The 19,620-nt window shown below is 38.7% G+C and overlaps 2 protein-coding genes across 2 annotated transcripts in view; one reads left to right on the plus strand and one right to left on the minus strand.

Moving 5' to 3' along the window:
* Window positions 1-1,023: 1,023 nt before the first annotated feature.
* Window positions 1,024-5,111, plus strand: LOC121959036 (neurotrypsin-like). The gene is made up of 4 exons (XM_042508216.1): window positions 1,024-1,035; window positions 2,168-2,358; window positions 2,455-2,723; window positions 3,482-5,111. Exons 1-4 carry the CDS (start codon window positions 1,024-1,026, stop codon window positions 4,039-4,041), a joined length of 1,032 nt encoding a protein of 343 aa, XP_042364150.1. The 3' UTR covers window positions 4,042-5,111.
* Window positions 5,112-13,935: 8,824 nt separating this feature from the next.
* Window positions 13,936-19,620, minus strand: part of LOC121959037 (calcium/calmodulin-dependent protein kinase type II subunit gamma-like) — a 52,683-nt gene continuing 46,998 nt past the window's right edge. The window contains exons 23-24 of the mRNA XM_042508217.1: window positions 18,932-19,168; window positions 13,936-16,561 (exon numbers count right to left, since the gene is read on the minus strand). Of these exons, the coding sequence (XP_042364151.1) occupies window positions 18,936-19,168 (233 nt within the window). The 3' untranslated portion in view covers window positions 13,936-16,561; window positions 18,932-18,935. The remainder of the gene's footprint in view (window positions 16,562-18,931; window positions 19,169-19,620) is intronic.

Here is a 19,620-nt window from a genome sequence, read left to right on the forward strand (position 1 = left end):
GTGTTTTCAGCTGTTTTTGGGAAAGGTCATATTTTGATATTTTTGCCATACTATAGCCTTGCCTTTTTTGGTCATTTTGTCAACATGCTAAATCATGGTGTTTTTGTCCATTTTTGCAACTTTCTTTGCTATGGCGTGTCTTAGTACGTAGTTTTATACTGTTTCGAGGTGTTTTCAGCTCTTTTTGGGACAGGTCATATTTTGACATTTTTGCCATACTATAGCCTTGCCTTTTAGGTCATTTTGTCAACATGCTAATTCATGGTGTTTTTGTCCATTTTTGCAACTTTTAATGCTAGGGTGTGTCTCAGCAAGCTTTTTTATGCTGTTTTGACGTGTTTTCAGGTGTTTTTGGGACAGGTCATATTTCGACATTTTTGCCATACTATAGCCTTGCCTTTTTCGTTCATTTTGTCAACATGCTGAATCATGGTGTTTTTGGCCATTTTTGCAACTTTCTTTGCTTTGGCGTGTCTCAGCACGTCGTTTTATTTTGTTCTGAGGTGTTTTCAGCTGTTTTTGGGACAGGTCACATTTTGACATTTTTGCCATACTATAGCCTTGCCTTTTTTGGTCATTTTGTCAACATGCTAAATCATGGTGTTTTTGTCCATTTTTACAACTTTCTTTGCTATGGCGTGTTTCTGCGAGCTATATTCATGCTCTTTTGAGGTGTTTTAGCCTGTCTTTGGGACATACTAAATGTTTTTGGCCGTTTTTTCAAAAAACTATGCTTTGGCGTTGCTTTGTGTGCAGTTTTATGATGTTTTGAGGTGTTTTAAGCTGTTAAGCTTTAAAGCTGACACATGTCACTTTTTGACATTTTTTGCCTTGCTGTAGCCCTGCTTTTTTGGTCATTTCTTCAACATGTTATATCACAGTGTTATTGGCCGTTTTTGCAACATAGTATTCTTTGGCCTGTCTTGGCATGCTGTTTCATGTTGTTTTGAGGTGTTTTCAGCTGTTTTTAGGACATGTCCATTTTGACATTGTCTGTAATTTTTTTCAACATGCTGTATTACGATGTTTCGGGAAGTTTGTTTTACATTCTCTACTATGACATGTCTTGACATGCTATTTCATGTGGTTTTCAGCTGTTGTTAGGACATGGCATATTTTGACATTTTTCGACATGCAACTTATTTCATCCTTTTCAACATGTTAAAATTTTAGATTTTTGACATACTATATGATGTCGTTTTTAGCAATGTCTGCATACTGACGTTATCCAGTCGGTTCTGGTTTTGCCGTCTTTGTCACTTGTCTCTATGTGTTTTCAGCAGCACCAAAATGGTGCCCAAAAGTCATACTTTAGCACTGGGTCCAAAATCGTGTCACAATCTTTCTTTAGCATTGGGTCCAAATTGATCCAAACAAACTGTCGCATGTCAACCAAAATCACTCAAGAAAGTAAAACTATAGCATGTTGTCCAAAATTGCTCAAAAAGTCATATTATAGCATGTATAGCATGCAGGTTTTGGGTGCATGAAGTGTGCAGGTGTTAAACCATTAGAAAACAAATAACTAAACTAACACAAAAAAAACAAATTAAGCCACCTTGGATGCCTTGAAGGCTTCATCCCTTGGAGGGACAGTGAGAGCCATCTTGGAACTGGCCAAGTTTAGACTGATGAATCCCACGATGGCAAAGGGAGGAGCCAGTTAGGAAGGGAGAACCTGAAAGGAAAAAGTACAGGTATACCAAACAGGAACTGACAAGGGGCCCTGGGGCATCAAAGTAGTATATCGAACAAAATAGCCTGAAAAAGTCATTGTATAGTATGTGATCCAAAGTAATATTACAAAGTCGTGGTTTAGTATGTCATCTAAAATCACATAAAAAAAGTCATACTATAGTATATCATCCAAAATAGCATAATAGTCACACGAAAGTATGTCAACAAAAATAGCATGAAAAAGTCCAAGTATAGTCACCCAAAATAATATTAAAACGTCATGGTATAACATGTTACCAAAAACAGATTCAAAATGTGCTAGTATTGAAAAATTGATTAGAAAGTCATCGTATAGTATTTCACAGAAATGTGTCTTAAGTAAAAATAGTCAAGTCTGGGTGACAAAGAAAGGCTCATCTTTGTTGTAATGTTACTTTAAAGGCGCTGAAAACACATTTGCAATTAAAGGTGTAGTTTTTTATAAAAACAGTGTTATAGGCGGCGTTATTTATCAAAATGCATTGATTTTAATCGGGAACTTTTTTGCTTCTCTATAAGGACCACGTGGCCGTGGCAGGTGTCGGTCTGGCTTCAGTCTCAAGAACAAGATGACAGTCCTCTTTGTAGTGGGACTCTGATCAGCCCCTGCTGGGCCCTGACGTCCGCATATTGTGTCAGCAGGTAAACTCTACGCTGAGCTTTAAATCAGCTTCTAACGAATGTAATTAAGTGTAACTTAAAGACGTATATTTCTGCTGTAACCCTCCACCCCTGCAGGTTTGGCAGCGACCCATCCAGGTACATGGTGCGTGTCGGGGCTTCAGAGCAGACTCTGACCCCAGAGCAGGTTGTGGTTCACAGGAAGTTCAAGGGTCAGAGTGGAGGTCACGATCTGGCTTTGCTGAAGCTACCCAGCACCAAGGGTCACTGCCTGACCTTTGACCCAAACACCAACGCAGCATGCCTTCCTACTGCAGACACGTCATCTGGGGGGAATACGCCATCCTCTTGTGTTGTCATGGTTACTACAGGCTGGACAGGGCCAGGTATGTGTTTTTGGATCGAGTGAACCACGTCTGTGTCCGAAATCATTCGCTACTTCCTACCTCTCTACTCACTACATAGAAAGTACTCCATAAAGAAGTATTAGGGAGCTCATCTGCAACATGAAAAACTACGACGGAGGACTAGGGCAATGTGAAAGAAAAAAATGTTAGATTCTGAGATAAAAGTCATGATATTATGAGGAAAAATGTCCTAATATTACGAGACTCAAATTATTTAAGTCCTGCATTGAAAATGTTACTTAAGCAAAAATAAGAAAGTAAATTTAAGAAAGTATATTCAGGGATATGAAAAGTATTAAAAGTACCCATTGCATAAAAATACAGAACATGCCAAAAACTGTTAAAAAAGTGGTTTAAAATGTTTCATAACTAAATTCATAACAAAACGTTTTATTTTGTAAACTTAGGCAAAAATCTTAATTTGCAAAGTAACAAAAGCATTATGATTAATGTAGTGAAGGAAAAAGTACAATATTTCCCTCTAAAATGTAAAAGTGTTAGGTGACACGAAAAGAAAGTACTCAATTAAAGTGCAAGTACGTCGAATTTGTACTTAAGTACTGTACTTTAGTAGTTACATTCCACCGCTGTTTTAGAATAATAAAAGTTAATATCAAGCAACAAGACTACGAGTCAATAGTCATGTGCAATATAGTCAATCAATTGTCGTGGATTTACTAATCAATCAGTAAACGTTACATACCTTCTTTGATCATCTCATCCATCCTCTCTCCTAGACTCGGTCCTTGCATCCTGGGTCCCTCTGATGTCGTCATGGCAATGTAAGAAGCGCTACGGCGACAGCTTCTCCAGCCACGGCACCCTGTGCGCCGGCAGTCCTCCAGACACCAGCCTCCTCCATGGCGACAGTTGTCAGGGCAACTCTGGAGGCGGGCTCGTGTGTCAGGGGGAGCAGGGTCGATGGGTCATAACCGGGGTCGTTGCCGGGGGTTACGGCTGCGCTGACCCCTCCTCTCCAGCGCTCTACACTCGTGTCAGCCGCTTCAAGAGCTGGATTGAGGAGGTCATCAACACGCAAGCACACACACAAGAAGATCTGACACACGTTGACAATGACCTAACACACACGCACGAGGAGCCCACAAACGGCAAGAGCGAGTACTTCCACGTGCACGCGCAGCACACACACAATCAGCAGGAAACAAATGAAATCAACGATGTTAAACACACACACGCCCATCACTCACACACCACTCAGCACGGTAACACACACACTAAAAACACACATACCCACCGTGTAGGGGATGACGACACAAACACACAAATCCAGGTCTGATCAAGGCCGCGCCATTGGCTTACCATCTGTGCCATGTGACCGCCTGAGGAGGAGGAAGGAGAGTTAAAGGAAGACGAAAGTTAAAGACAAGAGAGATGCTCCTAACTTAGGTCTGTACAAACGGCCGTCTCTGTGCTCATTTCAAATCTGAACTCAGTGTTGTGTTTGCGGTTGCTAATCGTCGGACGAGTACGGCGCTGTGGGCCGACCTCCCCGAGCTGCCGGGAGTGTGTGGGTGATTTGTGGTGCTTTACGTGTCAGTTACAGCCTGTTGAGGGGCAGGGCGATGACCGGTGGGGATCGGCAGCGTTTAGGTTGAGCCCGGCATGCTGATCGGGGCCTTTTCACTGAAACTGAAAATCAAAAAAATCAGCATGGCATGTATTTTAAGGACAATAGTGTTTAAAATATTCTGGGGATATTTCTGAGACGGTCACACAAGAATCTATGCTAAAATTCACCTATTAATGTGCGTCCTCTGTGTGTTTAGTGACAGAAACGAACAAACTAACTACCAGAACATGTAGAATAAAGGCTGACTGTATCTCATATTCGTCCCTGTAATATTATCTAAGATTAAACCCAAAACTCCTGCATCAGATGTGGGCGCTTTTTCCTACAGGGCTCGTCTCTTCAGGCTGTTGTCTTATACCTTTACTGGTCAAAGTGCTGTTTAGACCCATGACTAAGCTATTAAACTCAGACCGTACCAGTGATTTTTCATGTTTTACTGTATTTATTCCAATAATGTACGTTTAATACTGCTCACCATCTTAAATCCCAAAGTCGATTCAAATAGTTAAACTTTGGTACCTGCAACTTTAAAGCATCTCACTCAGTCTGAATGTGATGGGTACCATTTTCTAATTTGGCAAAAAAAAAATTGAAGTGTTTTTCAATGGTTATTAAATTGAATAGATCAGTTAGGAGCGTTTAATAACTTTTGTGTTGCCAGATTTATAATCACAGATGATTTACTCACTTTAATGAGCTGTTGGTATATAGGTTTACACCTGAGAAAATTGGCCAGATTTCTTTAAAAGGTACGAGAGAAAGAAGGCAATGAGCAACTTAACAAGAAACAGCAAAAATATTAGCAAAAGTTTTTCAAATTAAGCTAGAAAAAAGGAAAATGGCCATAACAAAATACAAAAATATGTATATTTAATTAAAAAAAATATGTAACATAATTTTAATTATATAAGATTAATAAATAACATTTTCTGGACATTTTACCCTTATTTTTTGATAGTATCATAAAATCTCCTTCAGCTAATTTTCAGATCATTTTCTGTAAATTTTTTTTTTGTTTTTTGTTTTATTTGTCAGACATTTCTTGCCAAGTTGCCCATTGCTTTTTTCCCCTATGTTTTCAAAATAAATCAAACCAATTTTCTCAGTTTTCAGAGGTGTAGATGCTGGTGAAAGACATATGAACACAGCGCAGGAAAACTGATGTCAATCCAGATGTTAGTTAAGACTCTTATTATTTACTCAACATTTTTAACGGCAGGTTAGATATTAAAAGGCAGAGCTAAAATAATGGCAATACTAAAAAAATAGTGCTAAAATAATGGTAATAAAAAAACTGTGGTAGAAAACTTACCAGGGCTGGCATGATTTCACTTTATGATGCGCGTGGCCAAAAGACTTTACAGAAACAATATTGATGCAACAATTTAAGAGTTGTTGGATTATTTACATGATATTATCATACATGTATTATAAACATGATATGAGTATTTGATTTTTAAATATCATTATGTAAAGATACTTCTATCATGAGCTACTGGTTTTAAAGTAAGGTTTTGGACTCTGAAATATCTCACTTACTGTTTAGCCGTAGCAAATAAAATGTTAGTAACGAATTTTGGAGGCAGCAATAGACACAGACTATTTCTGAATCGTAAACCAGAAGTTGTTAAAAGGTTACAACTGAGCTTCAAAGTAAGGATGTCTGGTAACACTTTATTTGAAGAGCTGAGTTTAGCTTCGATTTAAAAATTAAACTGTTTTTTTTTTGTATGCAGATGTTTACAGAGTCTGTGAAAATACACTATATTTTCTCAAAATAATCTAGTTGAACTATTCACGAGCGAAGGTTGAGTGAATAGTTCGTAGTTTAACAAAATTATTCTGAATATACGTAGGTATGTTTATAAACTGTCGCATAGACTCTATAGATAATCTGCTCAACATCATCTAGAATAAAGCAAAACAGAATAAAGCTAAGCATCTAATTTTCAACTCACGAGTTACTGAAATGAACAAATACTGAAGACTACAGAATATCTGTCTGCAACTTTAAATAACGTGTCACAGAGCGTCTTACTAGAGTGGTAACTTTTGAAAACGACAGTGTTGATGTCAGAGTCTGCAGTTATACTCACACAATGTTGATAGAAAGCCAAACATGGAAAATATTCCCTGACTTTCCAGGAAGCTGTATGTTTCCATTGATAGAATTGAAATTTGTGGATTTTTTTTTTTTGGGCTGCTTGGTTTTTTGTTTGTATTTTTTTTTGTTTTTTCTGTTTTTTTGGTGCTTATGTATTTGTAAAAAATATAAACAAAGTAGTAATGGGAAGAAAAATTTTATTGAGAGTAATTGGGAAAAAAATATTCAGTGAGAAACTTGGGGAATCATCACAATTAATGTTAAATCTGCATTTTTAATTTTTTTTTGTCCGATTCACATTATAGCTGAGAGGTACCATTCTTTCTCAGATCAATTAAACTGCATCACCTCACAACAATAATGGAGAAAATCCTCTTGCAGACAAAAAAACCCCCAAGAAACTCTTCAAAGTGATTTCCTGGAAAAAATATAAACAAAAAAACAGCAGTTATTATAAATGTACATAATCTGAAATAAAGGAGCTAAAACCGAAATCACTGGTATGGTCCTTTAAACTGTACAGGATAATTCTCTCCTTTCAAAGCCATTGGAAGCTGACTGTTTTGTACCGATTGCAGCAGATGGCTGTAGATGGATCGATAGACGGATAGATAGCTACTCTCCCTGAGATTAGATAGTTTGTGTAACTGCGTTCATTCTTGACTGAATTAGATAGCCGAACTCTCGAAGTTTAAATGTTGTCTGTTCTGTTGTTCTCTGAGCAGATGTGCGATCTCACCAGAAGATGGCCACATTGCTCTATTTTCACGGGAGGCCGCCGCTCGTGGGATAACGTGGCCCCGGTGGTTCTTTTTATACTGTTGCTATACGTGTACGGACTTGACTTGTGCTTTGATGTACTGTGAACCATTGTGTCGTGAAAGCATCTTGTAACCTGCAACTGCTGTTTCTCCAACATGGACTGTTGTTATAATCCTGTACATAAACTATCACTGCTCCTCCCCTGAGATTTGATGTTTTACCATGCAGATCTTTGTAGGTTAATGTAAATACTGTGTGTCTGTGGCTGGACGGCGACGGAGCAGCGGGGAGTGTTGAAGGCCTACTTTATCTGTGTTAACCCCGTCCGCTGTTCCTCAGTGTAATGTGCTGAATCATGGTTGAGTATTAAAACATTTACCTGGTGAGAACAAGCTGTCAGTGTTGGCGTGGCCTCTTTTTTCTATCTTGTTCAATGATAAGCGGTTTGATTTTAGCTTTGTTAACCCTTTGAAACCCTTTAAATGACTTCACTTTTCTTGTGCTGCTTTCAGACGCCTTTCACAGGTATTTAACCCTTTGACCCTGAGCAAAATTGGTAAGATTTTTGTCAAAAACGTGGAGAAAAAAAGGCAGTAAGCAACAACAAAAAATCCATTAATTGCAAGAAATTAGTAGATTTAAAGCTAGGGAAAAACTACATTTATACTTTGCATAATTATATATTTAACCCTTGATTCCTTGGAAAGCATAGGAAGAGGGCCATGAGCAACGAAAGAAGTAATGAAATTACCCAAAAATCATCAAATAAAAAGCAAAATTATTTAAAAAAAGAAAAAAGAAAAATACTTGTCTTGGTTGATGGTTAAAAAAATAATAATTTTGTAACATAATTTTAAATTTAAGTATGATAAGTACAATTTACCCTAGCTTCTTTCTTTTTTTTATCCGAGATGTTTTTCACTAGTTTTTTAAAATTTATTTTCTAATCTAATTCTTTCTTATAATTTGTGGAAAATCATTTGTTGCTCGCTGCCTTTTTTCCAATGCTTTTGAAAGAAATCACACCAATTGGCTCAGGGCGCAAAGGGTTAATTACATGTGAAAGGCATCGGAAAGCAGCACAAGAAAAGTGATGTCACTCCAGGTTTCAAAGGATTAAAATTATATTACAATATTATAATTTTTGAAGCATTTTTCTTGGTCATTTCCTTGTTGTTGTATTTTTGAACTTTTTTTTAAAATTATTAATTTCATTTATTTATTTACTATTTTTTCAGGTAATTATCTTTTATTTTTTTAATCAACTTTAATCTTAAAATTAAATAGCGTTTATTACAAATTATGCTAAAACATTAGCTGCGCACCATTTTCCACAATCTAAAACATGGATTGTATAAATAAAAAGATTGCTTGCAAAAGATTTAATTGCCTCCAAGTAAATGAGAAGTAAATCTGCTTAGCGGCTGCTCTCAGCGGCTCATGAGCCGTGTTAATCTTCTCTTTTGTTTGGACGGGTTCCCCTCTGGAAAACACAGGGATCAGAGGACACCCCTGCTGCAGTGGATTGGCTAGTTTTTATTGTAAACTAGAAAAAGTGATTTATAATGAGCATAAATGAGTCAGCTTTTGGGAAAAGGTTGAATATTTAAAAATCTGACTGAAAATGTGTTTAAGATATTTTTAAGATGGGCTGCAGTTAATGGAATAAAACAAAATGTAGATGTCTGGGGGGGAAACATATTAACAATATATGGAAAATGTCTGAATGTACACAGGTTTGAAAATAGAAAATTTTGGAAAAAAATGTAATTTAAAGTTCAGGTATGCAGGATTTAGCGGCATCTATTGGAATAGAAATAAAATATCCATAACTGTGTTTTCATTCATTTCTAATAATCCAAAACAAACAATTGTTTATTTTTTTGCAATCTGCAACTTCACCACTGGATGCCACTAAATACTGTAAAATAATACTGTCAATAATGTGCTATGGTTGTCAGGCAGAAATAATCCATTACAAATAACAGGACTTCACTTAAAATTTTGTTTTTTAGTATTGTCAGTAAAAATAAAAGTACTCATGCAATAAATATTATCTATAATCTTTAATATTACCAGGTGTGGCTTACTTTAAATACTTGCAGTAATAGGTAGTTTAAACTCTTAAAAAATGGCATAATAAAAATCAGATGTAAATCTGAGCCTGCAAAGTAACTAATAGTCCTAACTACAGATGTCTGATAAATGTAATCAAGTATGAAGTGCACTATTTCTATTAAATTGTAATGGAGTAAAAGTATAAATTAATATTAACTTGAAATACTCAAGTACAAGTATGCATTTTACCCAAGGACATTATTTGAGTTTAGAGGTGTCACAATAAACTGGTATTGACTATAACCTGGATATTATTTTTATTTTTTCTTTATATTCTTGCCTTGTCTTTGTCCCCAAATGCCATCTGGTTGCCTCCTCACTATCGATTAAGTGTATTTCTTCTTTTTTGTATTTTTTCTTTTCTTTTCTTGAAGATATCACAATAATATCGTCATTATGAACTCTTTTGGCCACCTCAGCCCTATTTTACTCATACAAAACAATTGCATCAACCAAATTCTGGGTATATCCTGGTGTCAACAATAATCAAAATTATAAATGGCAAAATAAAAATAAAACAAAGCGGTACTTACATCATATTTGTGTGAGTCCATCAAAGGGTTAATCACATCTGTCTAAGACTGGATCTACAGCATACCAGCATAAGGGGTGGCAGGACTGTCACAAAAGAAAGAGCAAGATGTTCAGCGTGAAGATGACGGACTGAATGACGTCTGAACGGAGACACTTGCTGACTCATTTTACACTTTAGGTTTGCAGAGCACGTGCTGCTTCACACCCTCGGGTCAGTACATGTGAGATCTACGTACGCAGATGTAAATATTGTCTGTGGTCCCTCAGTATATTAGGTTTGTCTGAGCACTTTGAATTCGGAGTCCAGAGATCAATGAAAAGAGTTGAATGAAATGAATCGGGCTTGTGTTCAAGTATTAGGGGAAAGAATTTCATTGGTCTGAGTGATGAAAAACAAAAGCACATAAATAATATAAGTAACATTGTGGTTGACATAAAATTCCTTAACGCCAAAACCAAAAACGAATTCCCCACTTATCACACTTCCATGCTTCTTGTGAATGAAAAATCCCAAAATGGAGAAAAATCTACAAGTTTAGTACATCAGATATGTTGTGAAACTTAAAAATATTATAAAACTTTGTAACAGAACTCTTGAATGTTTAAATCTTAAGTGTCTCTACTGTGCGGTTTCCTGATGTCCTTTTTTTCAAAATTTCAATGCTGATGCAAACCAGTCAGTCATTGTCTGTAACTGCTTGTCCTTGTAAAGGTTGCTGGAGCCAATCCCACACAGAACATGTGATCTGCACAGAAAGGCCCCCCGCCACAACATGAACCCCGTTCCAACCGGGTTTTGAACCAGGGACCCTCTTGTTGTGAGGCAACAGTGCTAACCATGACGCCACCGTGCTGCTGATCCACTGATCCACTATTAGTCTTCCATGTGACAAAGCCGACTAAATATCACTGTCAATGAACACTCTGATGAACATGATCGAAATCTGGATGGAAAATGTGACACTCACCTGGAGTGATGACTTGTGGATTCGTGACAGTCAGTCTTTGACATGATGAGGTCGGTCGATGGTAACACTCGAGGGAATGGACAATAAATGAAGACATGGGGTTCAGTCAGTGAACAATGATGTGATATGACATGATATAATGATGACGTAATAAGAAGAGACCGCTACAAAAATGTTTTACCGTACCTTTCTGCGACACGTCGGCACGCCATGCTCAGCCCACAGGTCGTCGGTAGATTGTGAAAATCCAGCAGATCTTATTTTGTAATATTTGGTTAATATTTATAAAAGCAAATTACATCAATAATCAACTAAATGACCCTTAATGCTGTAAATTAAGCTTCATCTCGGAAACTGTAGCATGAAGATTGTTGATGAAGGGAAACGGCTAGTAAGTCTGCTCCTGACTTATGATGTGGAGTTAATTATTGAATTATGGCTAAAAACACAATTTATGAGGTCACCATGACCTTGACCTATGACCTTTAAATTTTAACCAGGTCAGTTTTGAGTCCAAGTGGACGTTTGTGCCAAATTTGATGAAAACCCTCGTGAGGCCATCTTAAGATATTGCGTTTACAAGAATGAGACGGATGCAAGGTCATAGCCACCTTGATCTTTGAACGCCAAATTCTAATCAGTTGATCCAAATGAATGTTGGTGTCAAAACTGAAGAAATTCCCTGAGGATTTTCTTGAGATATCAATGATGCTGACGAGGTCACAGAGAGCCTGACTTTTGACCTATGACCACCAAAATCTAATCCGTTCATCCTTGAATGAAAATGAATATTTGGGTCAAATTTGAAGAAATTCCCTGAAGGTGTTCTTGAGATACCACTTTCACAAGAATGAGATGAATGCAAGACCCTGGTGACCTTGACCTTTGACCACCATAATCAGTTCATTCTTGAGTCCAATTGAACATTTGTGCCAAATTTGAATAAATTCCTTCAAGATGTTCTTGAGATACCGCGTATCACAGGGACGTTGCCCTTTGACCTATGACCACCAAAAACTTAATCAGCTCATTGTTGAGTCCAAGTGAAAGTTTGTGTCAAATTTGAAGAGATTCCCTCAAGGCATTCTTGAGAAATTGCGATCACAAGAATATGTCGGACACGTGGGCAACCCGAAAGCATATTGCCTCCGGCCTCAGCTATCAGTGGCGCGAAGATATGAAAATAAATCGTCACCGTTTCTGAGGAAAGACGTGGACAATAAGATCTATTTGTGCGACGGTGCTGTACCTGCTTATACATAAACTGGAAACAAAAACAAAAAACAAGGGAGCCCGTCCTTTAACACCTCGACAAAGTCAAAGGTAATTTAGATTCAGGAGGCTCGTTCTGGGTCGTCTTTTCTCCTAATTTTATTGACACGGAAAGTCGGAGGTCAGAGCGAGCTAACGAGACACATTCCCTCAAGAGTTTCTCCCTTTTTGTGTCTTTGAGAAAGTAAGTGCGAGTGTCGAAGTTAACCAACTGCTGAGCTCTTCTCATTAATCACACCGAAAGCAGAGGAACCGGGGGGAGCTGTCCTACATCCCACGGACACACACACACGGACACACACACACACACAGACAGACACACACACACACACACACACACACACACACACACAATCCTTAAAATATCCAGGACCATCATAAATAACCACACAAAACTTTTTTAAATAAGACTGCAGCATTACTCAACACTTCACACACTCAGTGCAGCTAAAATAAGAGCAATGGAAGACGGCACAAAGGCTGAAAGTGGAGAGACGGGACGATGCACGAGCTGTTGAATGGACAGCAGTGATTGTTTTATCCTGTGTGCATGTTAATGGCCCCGGAGGATATGCAGCGTTATTCGGGGCTTAATCGGACTTCATGTGATGACAGACAAGTATGGAGGGCAAGTATTATGCCAGCTGTGATGCCGGCTGGTGTTCGGAGCATCCAGCCAACCACAGAAACATCATTCAGATTTATTAACGTTTATTTTACTCAAATCAAAACCTTTTTTTTCCCCCCCTTGTAAAACAGCCAAATGCTAAATGTCACAAAGTAGTTTCCTAAAATTGGACATGAGCAGATATACGGTATGACTAATCGATGTTGCAGTGTTACATAATCAGAAACGTGTGCGGCATATCTCTATTAGCTCCAAATTTGGTGATTTCAGGCTGATGAAACGTTCTCAGAATCCAGGCTGAGCAGATCAAAAACACACAGGCCAAAAAAGGTCTGTTACATTGTCATGTCAGGGATGATTTTTTTACAGACAGTAAAGATATTTTGCACCAGGCAAGTGTGAAAAACAGTGCAGTAACCGTGGTGTTAAAAAGCACTCGGAGGTAAACACGAAACTGTTCTGGCAGGTTGTTTGGTCTGGGGATGGATGGAGCACATTACCAAGGAACGGATGCCTTTCTAACAAGGTATCTGTTGGAGGAGGGACAAAAAGTTTCCGTGTGACGGCAACTAAATCAGACATGAGGAGAAGGTCAAAGTTTCCACGCATTTTGAACACTGAATTTTAACAACTTTTTTCATCACATTTCACCCAAACCATCCATGGTTTTCTTTAAGCAGTTTAATCCTTTAAAACCTGAGCAAACTGGCTTGATTTCTTTCAAAAGTATAGAAAGAAGGAAACGAGCAACAAAAGAAATGACCCAAAAGTGAGTATGAAGTAAAGAAAATACAAAAAAATAGGAGGCCAAATAAGAAAAGCCAGAATAATAGAAATAAATAAGAAAAAGTACAAAAAAAAGCAAACAAGAAAATTATAATGTATCTTTAACATGATTTAAAATATGTTATTATGAAAATAATAAATACATAATATATCATTATGTTACATTTTTTTCCCCTAGCTTTCCCCGTTTTTGCAGATAAAGATGTTAGTACCGTCTGCTTTTTATTCTTTTTTTTTTTTTATCAGTTTCCTTTGTCATCTGTTTTTTGTGTGCGTTCTTTAATTGTTTAATTTTCTGCTAGTGAATTTGCATTTGTTTGTTTCCTGCTTTTTTGTGTGTGCCCTGAAGCACTTTGTAACAGTTGTTTTGAAAGGTGCTATACAAACAGTTATTATTAAGAAAATAAACCAGCCGAGAAGAAATAAACCAGTGCTGAAATAGTATTTTTATTAAATACTTTCAAGATCCAAGTTTGAAGAATAACAAAGCTATGATGAAGACCAACTAACACTCAGACAAACACTTGATAGTCGTCAATTCATGGTTGTATTTCATTGTACATCATGATCATGCAAAAAAACTCCAGCATTCATGTGAAGGCTGGGGGAGAAAGCGCAGCCCAATAGTATATCATTACAACGCAGGGAAAACGCTAACATCGAGGGCCTCATACCAAGCTACGGCTCCTGAATCCTTTTTTTAAAAATTTTGCTTTTTTTTTTTGTTGTTTTTTTTCTTTTAAATATTATTTTTCATGTCACCTATTCAACATTCTGGATGGAGGATATTTCTTATTTCAAAAGATGCAAATATCATATATTAACACTAGGCTCCATCCGTATTCAGGTAGGTACATGGTAGAAATGCGTAACTGAAACATGCATATAACTAGGTCTCCCGCTCTGGTTTCGACAGTGTAGGTCACGAATAACCTGCACACCCACACCAACTCTCTCTCTCTCTCTGGCTTCCAACTCTCAACTGAGCAGGCACGATTTAAAACCACCTAGGGTAGATCACATTAATAAATAATTTAGTCCTGATCAATCTATGATCACTCAATCTGTAATTTATGTCGACTTCCTCCCTCTTTTCCCTTTTTTTTAATGTTTTTTTTTAAATCCTGTGTGCGAGGGAGAGTGCAGAACTCCAGCTTGGCAGATCGGCAAATTACCAAACGACAACAGCAAAAAACAGCGACGACAACGAAAAAACTCAAACACGGGAACAGAGAAACAACAGAGAGAGGTACAAATAAACACCTCAAGAGCAGGGACTCATGGGTACACAGAGGAAGAGGAGGAGGAGGAGGAGGAGGAAGAGTTTAAGATACGACTGTCGCGGATGGATGGAGACAATTAAGCAGCACAGCAAGGGTGGCACCGTGGTCACACAGCAGTGGTGCAGATATGTTACAAAGCCGAAACACACCACCAGGCGTGCACGCATGTGTGTGTGTGTGTGTTTGTGTGTGTGCATATGATATGAAGAGACGGCTCACAGCATTGTGGGATCAGGACACAATGATGAAGGTCTTCATGTTTAAAAACTCTTTTGGGGGCAAAAGGGGTCAAACTTTTTTTTTTTTTTTTTTTTTTTAATTTTCTTTTATCCCCGTCTCTAAAAACAGTCTTACGGCCACGGACTAGAGCTGGTAGCCCACATTTTTATTTTATGACGGCGAGCTACCAATATTTTAAGGAAGTACTTTAAAGGAGAATTAAAGCAAACTGAGGAAAATGAGGGGTCACAGAGTTCATGGGGTGGTTCCCAGATGCACAGGATGAGTGTCTCTTAGATACATGTACATATATTACACTTTTCTACATATATCTATACATACACTGTATTTACACAGTGATTATAAACAAACCAGGCCCTTGCAGAAAGCAGAGAAAAAGGAGAGGGAGGGTTAAAAGAGGGAATGGTTTTAAGAGAGAGAAAAACGGGGGTGAGGGAGGGATGAAATGAGAGAGAGGCGGCGGGCAAACATGCAAAACGCAGACGCCTTTTCCCGGCCCGCTCTCTCCCTCCACTGCATACAGACAACAGAACACGCGCAGTTTAAACTTGCACAATAAAATCCCTCCTTTTTTAAAAACTCTTAAAAAAAATGAAAAAAAATGGAGCCTTGAATATAGGATCAGTCAGACAAAAAACAACAAAAAAAAAAAGGCTCCGGTTATTCACAAAGAGGAACAGGACGCTAAAAACACAACACAAATCAAACGCCCCGCTTCCCCTCCCACCCACCCGATCCCACAACAACACAATTTTCCGTCCGGTCGGAAAAACAAGCACACAAACGAAAACACATAAACACGTAAAAAGCCTAAAGTTCTACACTTTGGTGCTTCATGTTTTTGATATCAAGTTTCTCTCGTCGTTTCTCGGACTGAGCCGACTTGATTTTTTTTTTTTTTTTTCCCCCTTTGAGAATTCAGACGGGGGGAAAAAAAATCTCCCTACATCTTTTACATCAACGTCCGGGTGAATGAGCACAACACTTCCTACCCGGAAATCCCTAGAATGCCAAAAAAAAAAAAAAAAAAAAAAAAATAGTGTCCAAAATCTCAGCTGCTAACCTCACACTCCCTTCTGTTCCTCCCTTATTAGATAGTGAATATAAATGCTTGGTTGGGTTTTGGTGGTTTCTGGTACATCTAGTCATAATTTACACAGCATATTCATAACTCATACTCATAAACTGTCACAAGTTCAACTGTAAATCCTCTCCTCACGCAGGACGTCTCATCGCGCGCGGGCAGAAAAAAGATGGCCGCCATGGGGAGGGATAGAGGGCAAAGACTCGCCCTCCGATCAGGCGCCAGATGCATGCATCATCCCATGGGGGCGGTGTCTTGTGTTCAGCCGGCCCCCAGCAGGTCAAAGGAGGGACAGGATTGGTTGGTATCGTGGAGAGGGATGCGATCTCGCCCGGCCGGGCTCCTGGCACTAGCCAATCCACGCAGAGGACGTGCCTCTTAAACACGCTCGCTGAAAAAAACTGCCCCCCAAAACACACACTCCAGTAGACTGGAGGCTCAGGACCGCTGCAGGAGAGAGGAGACAGGAAGTCTAAATATTTTATTTTTTTCAGACATTAAAGGTCCAGTGTGGAGGATTCAGTGGCATCCAGCGCTGAAACATCTCCGGTGTGATAAGCGTGCAGAGAACTGCAGTGGCCAACGCAAGAACGCAGACGGCCCTATATAGAGGCAGTAAACGCTTTGTCCGTTCTTCGCCACGGTGGAAACATAGCGGACTCTGTGACAGCGGACTCCGCGGACAATACAGCGTGGTATCACGATATTTTGTGTGGCTATATTGTAGCAATGCACGGACGCCCATTTTTTAATACAAATCATTAATATTACAATACAAATTAATCTTTTTATTGTGTACTAAAATAATAAAATCTATAGCCTTTTCTGTCCATTAGATACAATTTGCTGCAATAAAGATGAAAGTGAGATGAACTAACTAGAAACTTTTATATAATAAGATAGAATAATTGTTGAGGGACATATCAACATATCAATGCGTTATATGTTTTCGGAATACTCAGCATACTTTGTCACGTTTAAAACCACAACATTTTTATATCGTGACTTAATACTGTATCGTGGGCCTTCGGTGAGTTTCAACTGCATTATGTAGCGTTAAACCTCTTATTAAAAAGGTAACAAAAACACATCGATTCTTATTTTCAGGTTATCATAAACCAATAAAAAGTTTTGGTTTTTATATACCAAATCGCCGAGTCACCATAGTCATTTGCCAATAGATGCCCCTAAAACCTACAGACTGGACCTTTAAGATATGAATTATAAAGTAATTCGTAGAGTAGCAGAAGTTAACTTGCACTGGTGGATGCTTTGACTTTAAGCCACTAAGTTGAATTTTTATGTGATTATAGCATCTTTTTAATTATTCTAAAAACAGGAGCAGGGGCTGTAACAGTTCATGCTGATCCGTCATGGTTCGAGTCCAGTGCATGCACATTACACGGTATGCAGATTGATGCCCGTAACGTGGAACCAAAGTTCACAAGTGTGCGTTCAGCCCTGACACTTTTTGCCGAATGTCAGTAAGCAACATATGCTGAAGGCAGTTTTGGCTTAGGAAGTCGAGCAGGTCGTCCTTTAATCACAAGGTTTGTGGTTCAATCCCTGTTTCCTCCTGTCTGCGTGTCAAAGTGCTTTTGAGCAAAGCTGCTCCTTTCCTTCCACTGCAGTCATACATCCAAAGCGCTTTGTCCAGTGAGGTGGAAAGGCGCTTCATAAATGCAGTCCATCTACCATTTATCATTGGTAAACACATGGATGTATAAAGGGAACTGGATAAAGCGTTGGAGGCGGGGCCCCGTTCATCCCCATGAATATGGTGCATGAAGCCAAAAAAGAGCAACTTCCATGTGTAAAATACCTCCTTCTTTGACTCTTCATAGAGCAATCGCACGAGACACTTCGCCAGCCGAGCTACTGATATCAACTTCAGCGCTCTGCTAACTTGAAAGGCGATTAAGTGATTTAATCGTGCGGCTCTTCTGGACTTTTGAAATGTTATCGGATTGAATGGATCAAATCCTGATAATTAAACGAGTAATTCTATGGAGGCTGTGATGCTAAAACAATGCACCCACTGTTCCCAGTCAAGCACTGTGTCATTGTTGGTGCACCACTGTCGGGCTGATACTGATACAGATTATTAGTAGTAGACCGATAACCGATGTTTGGAACCGATATGCATTGTAATATAACAAACTCCAACACAAAACTTTGTTAAAAAGCCTTTGGCAAGTTTAAATCAAAACTGAGACTTTAAACATCAAATACAGCAGGGTCCCAGCAACTGTTTTATCAAGTCAAGTGAAAATTTGAATAAAAAAATGAATAAATAAAAATAAGTCCCTGAGGTTTTATGAAGTTAAAGTTCCTCCCATGCTGACACTTTCTTTGCACTTTTTAATTAATTAATTTTATCGTCAATCATTAAAATAAAACGCTGACGCATATAATCAGCAAAATGCCAAATATTGGCCCCAATAATTGGCCAAGCCGATGATCTGTCGGCACCTACTGTGAATGGAAAAACATCCTTTATATATTCAATGGCATGCACAAGATTTAATGCCCCTGGGACAGGCAAGCAAACCGGATCTTATATTTTCAGTTTTACAGCACAAGAGATGATGTACAGTTTTATAGCCTGTTGTAACCTGAAGTGTTTTGGGAAAGTGTTTGTTCAGTGTTACTGCATTTGGGTTTTTTTTCAACTGTGCTGAACTCACAACGAAGTGTGACTCCTAAACCGTGGTATGAACTGAACCGTGACTTCTGTGTATCAAACTGAGTGTGTGTGTGTGTGTGTGTGTGTGTGTGTGTGTGTGTGTGTGTGTGTGTGTGTGTGTGTGTGTGTACCTGATCACTGTAGTGGTGCAGCAGGCGCTCCTGAGCAGTGGAAGTGAACGTTGAGCCACTTGCCATCGCGACGATGCCACACCCTGGTCTCCTCTGATTGGCTGGAACGAGGGCGGCCCGTGGTGTCCACAAACTGCGTGAGCCGGATGTAGGCGATGCACGCGGCATCCTCGCCAATCAGGTGCACATGTGGGTTAAGCAGAGTGGTGTGGACCGGCTTGCTGTTCTTGCTCAGCACTGAATAAATGAGATGGAAAAACGTATCCAGTCAGATACCAGACGAACAAGTGTTGGGGGGGTTTTAACCTTGTTTTGTTTTTGCTTTTTCAATGTTCATACCTGCATTTATATTTTCTGGTCCATTTTGGCTTCTGTATTGTCTGCTTTAACTCACTTTTGTGTTATCTACTGTAAATGCTGTGTTTTACAGACAGAAGGCTTAAAAAAGATAACGATGTCAAGTCCTACGAGGAAGATTATCTGTTTGTAATTTTTATTTGGATTGTGTATTTTCATGAATTATTTTTGTGTCTATGCTGTGTTGTGTGTTTACACTTCTGTGAAAAGTCAATAAAAAATATCTGATAAATCTGTGAAAAGGTGAGCTATTTTTTAAGCAAGCTACATGCCGCATTGCCTGTTCGCTTTGGCACGGAGCAGGTTAGGACATCCTCAAAGAGAAAAACTGA

Source organism: Plectropomus leopardus, chromosome 19, assembly GCF_008729295.1.
Source record: "Plectropomus leopardus isolate mb chromosome 19, YSFRI_Pleo_2.0, whole genome shotgun sequence".
NCBI classification, from domain to species: Eukaryota; Metazoa; Chordata; class Actinopteri; order Perciformes; family Serranidae; genus Plectropomus; species Plectropomus leopardus.